The sequence below is a fragment of the Arachis stenosperma genome, chromosome 3 (genome assembly GCF_014773155.1).
Source record: "Arachis stenosperma cultivar V10309 chromosome 3, arast.V10309.gnm1.PFL2, whole genome shotgun sequence".
NCBI classification, from domain to species: Eukaryota; Viridiplantae; Streptophyta; class Magnoliopsida; order Fabales; family Fabaceae; genus Arachis; species Arachis stenosperma.
This window is the reverse complement of record NC_080379.1, coordinates 162,894,335-162,909,386: the sequence shown is the minus strand read 5'-3', so window position 1 is coordinate 162,909,386 and position 15,052 is coordinate 162,894,335. Positions and strand designations below refer to the sequence as shown.

The 15,052-nt window shown below is 32.0% G+C and overlaps 1 protein-coding gene across 4 annotated transcripts; it reads right to left on the bottom strand.

The window, feature by feature from the left end:
- Nucleotides 1-8,723: 8,723 nt before the first annotated feature.
- LOC130970192 (protein IQ-DOMAIN 28-like) lies at nt 8,724-11,744 on the bottom strand. Of its 4 annotated transcripts, none has more exons than XM_057896185.1 (7): nt 11,691-11,744; nt 10,913-11,024; nt 10,539-10,835; nt 9,972-10,160; nt 9,814-9,894; nt 9,053-9,635; nt 8,724-8,956 (listed from the first exon to the last, which is right to left on the bottom strand). In XM_057896185.1, exons 2-7 carry the CDS (start codon nt 11,009-11,011, stop codon nt 8,919-8,921), a joined length of 1,287 nt encoding a protein of 428 aa, XP_057752168.1. In that variant the 5' UTR covers nt 11,012-11,024; nt 11,691-11,744; the 3' UTR covers nt 8,724-8,918. The 4 variants fall into 4 exon arrangements, with proteins under 4 accessions (XP_057752168.1, XP_057752170.1, XP_057752171.1 ...); XM_057896187.1 differs by lacking the exon at nt 11,691-11,744 and adding an exon at nt 11,577-11,612; XM_057896188.1 differs by lacking the exon at nt 11,691-11,744 and adding an exon at nt 11,545-11,572.
- Nucleotides 11,745-15,052: the final 3,308 nt, after the last annotated feature.

The following is a 15,052-nucleotide window of genomic DNA, read 5'->3' as shown; positions in this document are numbered from 1 at the left end:
AACACCACCTTTTAAACACCATCATATTTACAGATATATTATCACGTTCATACTAAGTTAAATTAATCAATTCTTTGGTAATATAGAGTCCTAATAATATTACATTATTATATTATGGGATCTATCAATAACATCTGATCCCTGCTAATTAATTAAAGAGTCTGAAGAGTGCTTAACGGTTAGTAACATAACCCGACAATAAATTAAAGCTTTGTACTCAATTAGTCATTTAATTCCACTTGCAAAATAAAAACAGTACTCTATATATCTGAAGTGGTGCAAGGACAATTTTTTTTTTATAAATAAGATCGACAGAAGAATAATTAATTTAGGAACAAATAATAGTTAGGATTAACAGCAACTAAATTGTAATTTTTTTTAGGATAAAATATCTTTTTAAATTAAAATAAAAGTTGTAGAATATTATATATTTTTATAAATTTCAGTGTATTTTACATTACAATACTTTCTAAACATTACTTTACTATACGTTTAAATTCATACCACAGAATTTAATTTTTTGATATATACATTCAACTATTTAGATGACTAAGATTAAAAAAGAAAAAAAAGGAAGGAAATTAAAAAACATAACAATAATGTGGCTTGCGAGAGTTCAAAGCTAATGATAGGATTTGTGAGAGAGAATGAAGGACAACGATTGAAATGTGTGTAATGTTTGATGATTACATACTGCTGCTATCAACAACTATTTAAAAGGAAAAAACATAAGGTATACAAGCTAAGAATCTCAATGTTTATTTGAAAGAAAGAAAAAATAGAGAAATTAAAATAGCAGCACGTACATGCAGACATAGAGTTCATGGATTTTCCAATTTCCAACATATACATTTCTAACTTCGAAGTCAGTCGTCTCAACGTAATGCAATGTCTCGTTTATTCTGTTGATATTTTTGTCGTTTTTTGTCTAACGCGTCATCACCGTGTTAGTCTAAAATAGAGTAAAAAAGGATTAAAAGAGAGAAGAAAGAAATTGACTAAGTCAAAATGAGACCTAAAATATTGCTGTAAACGACTTTTATTTATAGGCGCGGACATACCTTATCTCATTTACAGTGTAAACGACTTCTACTTATAGGCACGGACATAACTTATACACGAAGAAGCTAACGTGTCTTATCTCATTTACACTGTAAATAAGATACATAAAATATCATCTCATTTACAGTATATACGAGATAAGATAAAAAAATTTAAAATGATAATTTTTTTAAATTATTTATTTTAATAATTATTACATTTATTTTATTTATAAAAATAAAAAATCCCTCATCAACATCACTGTATTAATCCGGAGAAAACTAAAATATTTTATTTAAGTTCTCCTTTTTCTTAATCTACTATGTTATTACCACGATAAATTATTCAGAAATTACTAAAAAATGAAAAGAATCACATTGAAAAAAATAATATAATTACTTGCCTCACCAAACTGAATGTCTCCAACAACAGATCTGTTAAATAATATTTTTTATTATTTATTTATTTTGTGAGTAATAAAAGTAGCTGGAAATATAAGACTATATATATACCTATTCCAAAATTGAGTTGTATTTGGGTTTAAACTCTAAATGTAAAATTCAAATTTTTTTAAGGGTAGTAACCGATTTTTATTGGTGTCGAGGTGCCACCCTTTGAATTTTTCTTGAGAATATAGGAGTGGTACCTACAACAAACTTCAATACTTAAGTTATCAAAAGTTTAAAGTAAATTTTTAGTAGATTGAATTCTGAATATATCTGACATTGTCAATCTATCTATAATAGAAAAGATAACTACTTTTTAAAATAATTTCACATTTAATGATAGATAATTATTTTTTTTTAGAAAAATTATTGAAATCTCCCTTCTAAATAAGTTAGAGATATATTAAGAGCTAGTCACTTATTCAAATAAATAGAATTTGAATAGCCGCCATCGCACCCAACCTAAAAGAAATCATCGGATAGATATAGTTAATTGGATTTCTTGAATAAATTTCTATTTATTTAGACCTGACTATATTTTTTGGATAGAATACGAATAATACTCGTTAGAAATACATTGTTCATTATGAATCAATAAATTTTAACATCTCAATTTGTAATGTTTGTAATAAGTGTAATAATCGCTTATTATAACTTGAAAAACAAAAAAAATTAAAGAAACTGGTTTTACTAATTAAAGACTAATTTTTTTTCAACAAATAATTAATCAACCAATAAACTAAAGTATAAGTAACTATTAAAGCAAGGGAAGTATGTTATAAATTAAAACAAAGTTAATTCTAAAAGTAATAAACTAAATAAAGGCTAAATTAATTAAAGTTAATTCTCTTCTTATTTCATCGTCAATGATTACATTATATATACAGGCCTCAAATACTTTAAATTATTGTAACTAGTATACCCTCATCTATTGTAGAAGATACTAAATTTATAACTCCTAATACTTTATTTTATAATTGTTCTATCCTTAAAAAATGTTGACTAATAAAAATTAAGATTAGTTCTTAATCTTTTCTCTAATGTTATTGGTTCGAAATCCTCCAACTGACACCCAACAAATAATAGCAATTATATTAAGAGAAAAATTTTAAACGCTCCTAATAATTATTTCGAAAGACAATGAAGTCCTTAACAAAAAAAAAAAATTTTCAACCCAGCTCCTGAGTTTTATTTTTATGGGACTGATTAGTTCTTGTGTCAGTGTTTTTTTTCCGACACATGAGCTAATCAGTCCCATAAAAGTAAATATCAGGAACCGAGTTGGATATTTCTTTTATTTGAAGGTCTCGTAGTCCTTTTGAAATAATTGTCAGGAATCGAGTTGAGTATTCACTATATTATTAATGGATATATATTCTAAAAGGTAAATACCAAATCGATACCTGAAAGATTCTGACACTGACAAAATGGTACTTGACTTTTATTATTGACAAAATAATTCTTAAAAGATTTTAAAATTTGACAAGCGTGTCCTCAAAATCGTCGGAGTAAATCTCCGACAAGCACAATGCTGACATGATCACCGTATTTTGGTGACCTGACAAACCACCCCCTAAACCCTTATCCCTCCTTTCCCAACGCAGACTCCCCCTCCATCTCCCTCCCTATCGCAGCTCTTCCCCTACTCAACGCAATCTCCTCCCCCTCCCTCCCCATCGCAGCCCTCCTTTCCTCTCTCTCCCCATTGCAATCCCCCAATGCACACTCTCGCCTTCCCTTTTCCTCCCCATCGCAACCCCCTTCCCTCTCCCACCCATTGCAGAACCTCTCCCTCCTCTTTCATCAACTTCGTCAAGTCAGGCCTCAATTCATTGTTATAGAACCTCTCATACTCTGCTTTGTCCCCTTCTTTCTTCTTCACCTCAACCACTACGAGCTTCGGTGTCAGCTTGAATATCTTAACAGCAATTGTTAATGGACCCGTCAAACCTTTTCCTTATTCCTTCTAAGCTCACCTTGCAATCCTTCTTCCTTACCGAGAATCTAACAAAGTGTGCAATCTCCTCAAATTTCGATATAATTTTTTTTATCGGCGCCGACGTCATAAACCTCGCCTTGTCCTCTTTCTCCTCAAACAATCCAGACAAATCAAATCTCTTGGAAAATGAAATTATGTCCAATGCGTTCAAACTCGCCGGCCGAGACAAAAGAGCATTGCTAACGGCATGTCTTCTTTTAATCTCAACCTCATAATCAGATTCAGCATAATTTGAAACAGAAATATTATCATTGTCTCTACAGTTATTGATATTAGAAGGATAATTACTGCTATTAATGCTATTAATATTATGCGTTGAGGAAGGGGCTGTAATGGAAAAGAAGAGGGAAGGAGGGAGTGTGCGTTGGAGTTAGGGGCTGCGATGGAAGGAGAGGAAAGCGGGGCTGCGAAGGGGAGGAAAAGGGAAGGGGAGAGTGTGCGTTGGAGGGCTGCGATGGGGAGGGAGAATCTGCATTGTGGAGGGAGGGATTAGAGTTTTGGGGGTGGTTTGCCAGGTCACCAAAATACGGTGGCCATGTTAGCATTGTACTTGTCGGAATTTATTCCGGCAAATTTGGAGACACGCTTGTCAAATTTTAAAATATTTTAAAGACCATTTTATCAATAACAAAAATCAGATACCATTTTGTCAGTTTCAAAATATTTCAGATACCGATTTAATATTTATCTTTATATTCTAATATGATTATCTTACCATAATTATAGTGACTATAATATTTTAAAAATATTACTAAAATTAAAATAATATTTTTTAAAAAAATATAATTTTAATTTTAACAACATTTACATATATATATATATATATATATATATATATATATATATATATAATTACCATATAATCATACTAGAATCTACCGTATATATACATAGCAGTATCATCAAAACAATTGCACCCAACTATTCTGGAGAAAAAAAAAATCATCATAACAAATTATATCCCTAACAAAGCATAGCTAATTCTAAAATCTATGAAGCCTATTATATTTTTCCACCTTCATTTTACTCAAATTCTTTTTTGGTCAAGGCTTATTATACATACAGAAAATAGGAAATTAAATGAGTTGACGAAAATTAATTAATCGTTATATTCTATAACTTGTTAAAAATTCTTAAAATTTTTTAACTCAATATCATTCATATTAAATCATTAAAAAAAAAAATACTTAAATGCGAAAATATACCTTAATTTATAAGCATGATTGAAAAAGTTTAATTTTTGTGATTCTTTAATCTTCTTTAACCAAAGTTTTCTATATTACTGATAGGTTTGAATCGTAACTCTTTTAATGGAGAAATAACTATGAAGGCGGCTTTAATATATTGGAGACCAAAATTCTGAAGTTACTATTTATATTAAATCCTTAAATCTAAATAAAATGATATTTTTAGTTTTATTTTTATTTAATTCTAAATAAAAATAATTATAATTTATTTAATTCAATATTTATAACAATATAAAAAATAATTTAATTTGTTATTATAATTGATATATGTATTGTCTACTATTAAACTAAAAGATTAATAATTTTCCAACATAACTAACCTTAATCTATAGCTTCGCGGGATAAGAAGTAGTATCAGATCATCATGAGAATAAGAAACTGAAGAAACAAAATAATTTAGAAGCATACATACTATATACATATGTGTATGTGTTATGTGCAAAGCTTTGTCTTGGTTACGTTCTTCACCGGTGATTCCAGGAGTTCCTCCAAACACTTCAATAGGAAGAAAGAATGATGAATACTTGAATCTTTGAAGAAAATGAAAAAAGAGATCTCTTAATGAAGTGATCAGGGGAACTCTAGGGAACACCAGATGCATCATGCATGTATTAATTATTATTGTTGTTTTTTGGTTTTATTATACTTTTTATTTTTATTATTATATGACGAAAGCCTCACACGCTGACACGCTCATAACATTTATTTTTATAATAAAGGAAGTAGTATATATAGTTGTGATGATAGATACTGTATCTAGACGCAAAGGTGGCCATTATTGACCATAGATAAGGACAAGGTAACTCTCTAAAGTCAAGCTTCTTATTTTTTGTTTTTATTTCTTGAATAAAATATAGTTAAAGACAGCTTGGAAGAAGACTAACTCAGCACCCATGAATTCCCAATCCTAATGCATTGGCCACACAAATAAAATAATTCAAGTGATTGTCATTCTAACTCTATAAATAATTTGTTGAATAATAGAGTCTGTTTTTTTTTTTTTGTTCACAAAGTTAGGATTGAATTTCGAACTCCAAACTTCTAGACGAGGATGGAGAGATTATGCTGCCTATTTGAGCTATAGCTTGTCTCGTTATTATTATTTTCTTAATTAGATGATGGTATTTTGAAATGAAGAGTGTCATTTTTTTTTGAAGTAAAGAGCTTAACACAACAAGATGGAGCATATAAAATAACAAAGAACAATCCGACAATTCTAGTCATGACAACCCCTAGTTATCTTCGGCATTGCCATCAACAACCATAGGATTCACCACCACTCCACTCATCGTAGAGCAAGAAGGATCTATTAATAATATCCACCACACGTGAGCTTTGATTCCTGAAGATTCTATCATTTCGTTCTAGTCAAACCGTCCAGAAAAGAAGCCAATCACCCACCTCCTCCTCTTACCTCTTCTTGCTGCAGCATTCGTCCAGCTTTCAAAGTGTTGTTTGAGTGTACCAGGCATGGTCCATTTCCTTCTAAGAGCGAATAGCCAAGCACACCACAGCTGCTAGAAAATCTCACAACCAGCAAACAAATGAAAAGCAGACTCCACAGACTTACCACATAAGACACATGTACGATCATTTGGGTTAATTACACCTAGTCTACACAGTCTGTCCTTAGTATTCACCCTTCCCACCAACACAAACCAAGAGAATAACTCGATCCTTGGTGGAACGAACCCTTTCCAAATTGCACTTGTGAAACTATAGCTTGTTATTTCCTCCGGGAGAACCGCTTCCTGTAACACCTGCACAAATGAGTTAGTCGAATAAATACCAGATCTATCAAATTTTCAGACCACTCTGTCCTCCCTCTCAGATGTTAGCTGAACAGACTGTAAAATCTGATGGAGTTGGTTTACTAGTACCAACTCCCACTGAAAAAGCTCTCTCCTCCATTGAAAATTCCATATCCACTCTAACCCATCCCAAAACCCGCAATCCCCAATAACAGAACCTTTGAGGTTTGAGATCGAGAAAAGTCTTGAAAACAACTCTTTAAGAACACCGTGAGGTAACCAGATATCCTCCCAGAACCGTACTGTTCTGCCATTCCCTACATTCATATACAAATCCCTGATCATTTTTCTCTCACATGTGGCTCACTGATTTGTAACTGGCAAATATCCTTCCAAAGACCCCCCTTGTAGGTATAGGCTGACCACACAGCATCACATTCGGATTCAAGTTATTACAAGAGCAGACGACTTTCTTTCACAGGGGACAATCCTCTTTCGAGAACCTCTACCACCACTTAAAGAGCAAAACTGTATTCCGAATTATTGCGTCTCCAATTCCCAAACCACCTGCCTTTTTTGGAGCCATCACCACTTTCTATTTTACTAGTGGTATCCCATTTCTCCCATTCTCTTTACTCCACAAGAAGTGCCTTTGGAGTGAGATCAACTTCTCCACTACCGCCTTCGGCATCTTGTATAGGCTAAGATAGTAGATAAGCAAACTATTCAGAACAGACTTAATAAGAACCAGCTTACCCGCTTTGTTTAGGGTCTTTGCTTTCCACAGACTTAACTTATCTTCCACCTTATCAATCACCAGTTTCCAAGTCTTCACAAGCCTCGGGTTTGCTCTAAGAGAAATACCAATATATCGGACTGGTAGAGACTCTGCCTTGCAACCCAGCAACTGACACATCTTACACGCCCAATGCCGATCACTGTTAACCGGAATGAAGCTAGACTTCTCAAAATTGATACTCAACCCCGACATCAGCTCAAAGCAACATAACAATCGCTTGTAGTTCCTGATAGTCTCTTCCTCAGTAGGACAGAATAGAATGATATCATCTGCAAACTGTAAGTGCGACAGCTCAATGTTATCCCTTCCAACCAAAAGTGGATAGATGCAGCCATTCCTCACTGTCTCCCTGATCATCCTATATAGCACATCAACAACTAGCACAAACAGAAACGGAGATAAAGGGTCTCCTTGTCGTAGTCCCATTTTCATCTTGAAAGGCTTAGTGGGGGACCCATTTATCAGAACCGACATAGACGCAGAGCAGACACACTTCTTAATCCACCCCCTCCATATATGGCTGAAGCCCATCTTCTGCAAAACAATATCCACAAAACTCCATTTGACCCAGTCGTATGCCTTTTGAAAATCAAGTTTAATAATCGCGGCACTCCTCTTCCTAGCTTTCAGCCACTGCACAATCTCACAGGCTATCAATGCCCCATCATGAATTTTTTTTGCCCTTCACAAACGCACTCTGTGTCTCTCCTACTAACCTTGGCATGACCTTCCTCATTCTCTGAACCAATACCTTAGATATGACCTTATACACACAACCCACCATACTAATCGGCCTGAGGTCTTTTATTTCTTTATCCCCAACAAACTTTGGCGCCAACGCCACCCAAGTGATATTCGAATTTCTAGGTAATCTAGAAGACCGGAAAAAATCCAAGACTGCTCCAATAAACTCCTGTCCAACTTCTTTCCAACACTTCTTGATAAAATTCATATTATATCTGTCACTTTTTGGTGCTTTTGTTGACTCGCAATCCCATACTGTCTCCTTTATCTCTTCAATAGATGGCATCAACTCCAGTTCTGTTGCCTCTTCCATATCTATCTGCATTACTAACCCATCCCAAAAGCCTACGTTAGGTGACACTTCCTATTGATACAAGTCCTTGTAAAAATCACTTATAATGAAGGGTGTCATATAATTTGTTTAATCAAATACCTACCCTTAGTCTCTAGTTTGTGTGGTATACTCTTTTGAAATTAGAGGAAAATCATTAATTATCACCATAAGCTTTTAGGATTTTAAGCACTTAAAAAGGATGCTTGCATTGCTATTTAACATGATAAGATTCTTTTGATCCTTTCTCGTCTCTTAATACCCCTATTATATTCTCAACATACATTCATAGTAATGCTTAATTCATAGTTATTTTGTTTGAGTAGTTTATCTTTTTTTTTTTAACTAGTATTATACTCCATTTCGTTGTGTTAAAGTCTTTCTTTTTATAATATCATAGTAAAAGAAAATTGAATATGGCATACTAAATATGATAATGATTATTACACATATTTACCAGGTATCTATTGACAAATATGAAGAATTAACAAAGACAAAGACAGAGACTGCAATGTTGGTCAACACAATCTCCACTCTATTTGAGATGATACAACATTAAATCACCTTCTCCACTGAGGTTGGATCAACTTATCTGAAACTGATAATACCAATAAAAGAAAATGTAAGCTTCAAGTAGAGTTGATATATAACTCCACAAAACATCATTCATTATAATTACAGAAAAAGTTGTTACCTGTCCAATCCCTTGAAGATGAGAGGGATCTGTTATCTACCTTTGCCATTCCTAACTTGCCATTAAGTGAAAATGAAAGTGACAGCCTCCTGCTTATACCATTTCTGTCTAATACCAAATCACTACCAAATCTTGGAGAGTTTAGCTTAGCTTTTGCAGACTCAGTAGGAGCCATATAGCTTGGAACTCTTGGAGTAGTAGTAGTAGTAGTAGTGTTTTGTGATGACTCATTCTTATTCTTATCATTCTTCAAATAATTAGCAGGAAGTGAAGCTCTTCTCTGGAAACTATGATTAGTATCCTCAATTCTTGTCATGTGTTGTTTTCTTTTCTCATTTTCCTTAACTGATGAGTGCAATGCCATGCTTGATTCCTTTTTCTTGTCAACCCTCACAGCTTCTCCTTTCCTTGCATTTCTTTTGGCTTTTCCCTCACCAGCTTCTACTGTTTGGCCTAAAACATTTTTCTCATCAATTTTCTTCAATTCTTGAAGAGGTGCCCAAAATCGTGATCTCGTCCAACGTTCAAGCCATTCATATCTGAGTTGTCTGGAAAGCACAGCCGCCGGCAACGATGCCAGAAGCTGAAAAGGCACATTAATTAACTTTTGTTACACATTTCATATTTACAAATCATATCAACAAAAAGATTACATCAACTTAGTATTAGACCTACAAAATTCCAGTATTATCAACTTTGAATCAATGCAAAGAGTGCATTTTAATCACACTCTTAATCAAGAAGTACTTCTTAGTTCTTACCTTGTGAACAAAGACACTATCTGAAATCTTCTCTGCCTTTGTTGATGTAACTCTCTCAATAGAATTTGAGCATTTAGCATCCTAACCGAAAATATGTTAATAAACCACATAGATGATCATTGTATAGAGTAAATTAGTTCAAGAACTTGCTATAAAACCTTAAGAGTTTTGTGCACTTGAAGACCAATAGGAGAGTGCCTAACTTTATAACCACGAGCGAGTGCTTGAACTTTAACTATTCCCTTAACACAGTATAGAGCAGAAACAGCTTCTCTTCGAGCCAACTTGCCACGAATAAGAGCTTGAAGGGGTATCATCCCTTTCAGTATCTCAAACTTTCTGCGTGCCTGAGATATAGAGACATATGAATCTGTCTAAGGCTTTATGCAAATGCAAACCAATATGTATGCTATATTGCAAGATTTATGGATCCTATGTTTTCATGTCATGAATATGTTCTGCTACATCAACTATCCATTTAACAAGATAAATATAAATTCTAGAAGAATTTTTTAATACACTTGTAAGTTTCTATCCATATGTACTGAGAAGATTTTGTGATGAATCATAACAACAATTAACACTTGACAGTTATATACAAAATCACATGAAATTTTTACATGAGAGAATCTAATATAGTCCAACTAAGAGAAACAAATACACATTAATTACCAAAAAAAGAAATGGTAAAAATGGAAAAATTGCATGAAAGAAAGGTTGAATACCTGATAGCCTCTAAGAGCTGCTTGAGCTATTATAGCTGCCTCTGTAAGGTTGATTTTCTCAGCATGATCCTCAGATCCAATATTAGCAACAGCATCTTGTGCTTCTGCATTGGCCTGTTCATCTTCACTTGCAATAACAAAAAGCTTTTCATTTGATGATCCATTAACTACCTCATTTTCTGGTACCATTCCTTTTGTTATGGCTTTAGCTGAAGAACTTGGAGGGGCTGGATGAGGAGACATTGATGCCTCAGAAGACACCACCACCATCACCATATCCTTGTTACTTGAAGGTTTCTTTAGCACAACAGTTGAAATCACAATCACAATTACAGAATATGTTTAAATAATCATCCCAAAAAAAAGAAACTCACAAGAACAACTTGGGGTTTTGATGAATTAGACTTCGATGATGATTTCTTGCCCAGAATTAAGTTTCTAATCCACTTTCTAGCACTTTGTCTTCCCATCATTCAAAAGATCAGTCTGCAAGAATCATGTACTAATAAAAAACTCAATGTCTTTTAAATTAGAAAAAGGCTAAACTAAACAAAACAGTCCCAATCAACATCACTAGACTATCAAAAAGTTCAAGTTTGCAGTTAGATGAACATTATTTTATTAATGATTCTCCAAAAGGAATACACGATTGATCACGTTAAGGAACATACATTGCAAAATCAAAATCAAAATCAAAATCAAGCTCCAAATAGTTCATATTATTCTACTGTGGACAAAAACTTGGAAAAAAGCCAAAGAAAACAGAAACAACATCAGAAGAAAAGAAGAGCAGCCACTACATTGAGAGGTGAGTACTGAGTAGCATGCACTTACAGTTATTACAGGTAATGAATGAACCAACTATGAAGTTATAGAATGAACAAGACTTAGAAATTACAAGTAGTTATAGCTAAAAAAATAAATAAAGAAAGAAAATGGATAAAAGGGTGGCAATGATTAAGAAAGTGGCAGAAACTATAATGAATCATAAAATGAATGAGGAGACCGTGTTTGTAACTGGCTGCAACTGTAAGATACCTCTCACGAGGTTTCATATTTCACTATTAACAAAATTGCATCCACATCTTATTTCTTTTCTCATTTATATATTATATATTTATTCAAGACTTAGTATTAAATTAGTAGTAGTACCACAATAATGATAATAAAATAATTCAGTTCCATCTCTTTTTTCTGTAATGCAATGATTTGAAAGAAGGCATTGGCACATGGAAAATGGAAGTGAATCCAAGGAGGAACTTGAGAATATATATTTCACACTTGTAAAGTATTAAAAATGGACAAAATATTATTCCGATGGATGGGCCAAGCATGCATGAATAATAATATTCCACCTGAATTCTCATAAATCACAATGTCTTGTTTACTAATTAAGGATATATATCATAAAGAGACATAACATAACCACTTGGGCAGTGACTAGTTTGTGAACTGTGAGTTGCATCTCGAAAATCATTTAATTTTCTTTCAATAATTGAATGATATAATATGAAGTCACAAATCATGCATGGGCAACAAATAAACAAGGCCAGTAGTGTCTAGCACGTGGGCCATGTGCTAAGGAACCAAACCAACAAACAAATAATGAAACTAACTAATGCCATACATCAAAATACTGTTTTTCTTTCTGGTATTGGGCCTATGAATCCGTCACAATATGGGTTTTATGTTTTATGCAAAACCGTCCCAGAAACGCGAATGCTTGAAATTTGGAAACTTTTGGGGTGTTCCTATTATATACAATGTTCATAAAATAAGTTGAGTTGGTCTAAGAGTTAGTTCACTAGTCTGTTTAAGTAAGTGTCAGAAGTTCAAATCTCGTCTTGTACATGCAGATTGTAACAACTCATTAGCCAACAACAAAATTCTTAAATGAAGCTTAGTATTGCAGCAGATTAGTCTTTAGTCTGTCGAGTTTGAGAGATATCATAGAAACCAAAAAATATACCATGCTCATAGTGCTATACAATTAATGCTACTAGGAAACAAACTAACATTGATTGGAAGGTTAAATTGTCCAATACTTGTAGGGAAGCTAATAGATTCCTTGATGGCCTACTTGAGTTTCCGTATAGAGTTTCAAAATGAGAGAAAAAATTTCATTTCATATATATATATATATATATATATATATATATATATATATATATATATATATAAAGGAATTTGGGATAGAATAACTATAGCTAACTTTTTTAGCCAATATCAATTAATTTTTTTAAAATATTTTATTTATTTTAAATTCTAAATTTTAAATCTTTTATTTTAAATTTTAAAATATTAATTTTAAACAATAAATTCTAAAAAAATGAATTTTAAAATTCAAAAAAGTTGATTAATATTCACTAATTAAAAATTAGTTTTCGATATTTTTTTTTATTATAACTATCTTTAGTTTTATTAACACTAAGTTTGCTTCTTTTTTGTATTTGACATTTCTTATTATAACCATTTTCAATTAAATAAAAATGGTCTATTAGTAAATATAAATTTTGTTCTTTAGCGTTTACAAAATAGAATAACAATCCCTTAGATTTCTATTTTTATCCAAAGTATGAGTTAAATGACAAATATTATCTAAAGTAAAATACTAAAATATCAACAATTGTCACTATGTCAAGGTTCTGCAAAACCTGAATCTTGGCCTTCTTTTATGAACAAAATCTTCTTTTATATAAGTTTTCTATTCTCTGCAATAAAATAAGAATGCAAGCATCTAAAAGTCAAAATTCTTATCTCAAAATATAGTATTAACTATTAAGATCTTGTACAAAATTGACTTGTCCATCATCACACATGCATCCAAACAAAGTGATTAGGCATTTGATTTCATTACTATTACTATTGTTATTATTATATGATCAAATTGCTAGCAACTTATTACAATCCAATACAAGTACATTTACTAAATCCAGCAATGCATGTATATAGTGGAAAACAATGCTAAACAACACTTCTTCGGATTCCTTTAATTCTTTTCCTTCCATATCAATGTTTTGTTACAAAGTTATTATTATTATTATTATTATTAATAAAAAAAAATGCTATGCTATCATAAAGAAGAGCATGATTAGGTGTAACTAACTAATATTACATTAAAAAAATGTGTCAGTGTCATATGCATTGTACCAAAGAATGTGCGTGGAAACATGGACCTTAGAATGCTTTTTTGAGTTTTGAGGAACACTTCACCGACACAATGTCACAATCACAAAACTCCAAAAATCTAAGCACTCTCCAACCAAAACCCAAAGGGAAAAGTTACGCTATTATTGTTTGACAATGAAACTTCAAATTATTTGGATATACGAACCCTACCCTCGCTAAAGCCACGTGCCGTGGCGCCTGGGATTCATACATTAATTAATATATTACTATTACATCACTCACATTATCCTATTAATTAAAGATGGATAAATTTAACTAATCAATTTTGATGGTTATTTTTTGGTGTCTTAGAAGAAATTAAAATACAGTATGAAAGACAATAGAATGAATATCCAATCCGATTCTAAAAATGATCTCGAAAGAATTATAATATTTTTATAAAAAAAAATCTAATTTAATTTTTAATTTTTTTATATAAAAATTAATTAGTCTCACAAAAATAAAATTTAAAGATTAGATTAGATAATTTTTTTTGTCAAAAATCTTGTTATTTTTTAAAATAATTGTTAGAATCGTCTAAGATTTTTTTCAAAGACAAAAGTATGAAAAATTTGCTGGAATACTGTAATTTTTAAAATGTTCATATTATTGTAGAATAACTAAATAAATAAGGAAGAAGTAACAAATATAAAATATGAAAATATAATTAGATAACTCAAGTAGTAATATTCACTAGAATTACTATATCAATATAATAGATATAATTAATATATTTAATAATATTAAAGTATATAAGAAAGAGAATAGTATGAAAGAGAGAATAGTACAAGAGAGAGGTTATTGTTTTTATTGCTTGTAATTGTGTGTATCTACTATCACAAATCCATGCCCTATTTATACTTGTCCAATATTCCCCTTTTCAAACTTCATTAATATAAAGTCTATAATGGGAAAACAAAGCACCGCTTATATTTAATATTGCACAGCCCAACGTTAACTTGATTGGAGAGATGGAATTCATACTTATCATAACACTCCCCCCTTGAATGTCTATTTAGGATTATTGTCTCATTAAAACCTTACTAAAGAAAAACCCAATGAAAAAAACCTTAGTGAAGGAAAAAGAGTACAATATCCTTTGTGATGGGGACTGCCTCATTAAAAACCTTGTCAAGAAAAACCCAATGGACAAAAAACCTGACCAAGGAAAAAAGAGTACAATCTCCCTGTCTTGTCAACATCAATTAATGTCTCGAAAGCGGCACATCCTAATCTCATGTACCAATCTTTCAAAGGAGGATTTTGGGAGTGGCTTTGTGAATAAATATGCTAGATTGTCACTTGAACGGATCTGTTGGATATCAATTATCCCTTGATTTTGAAGA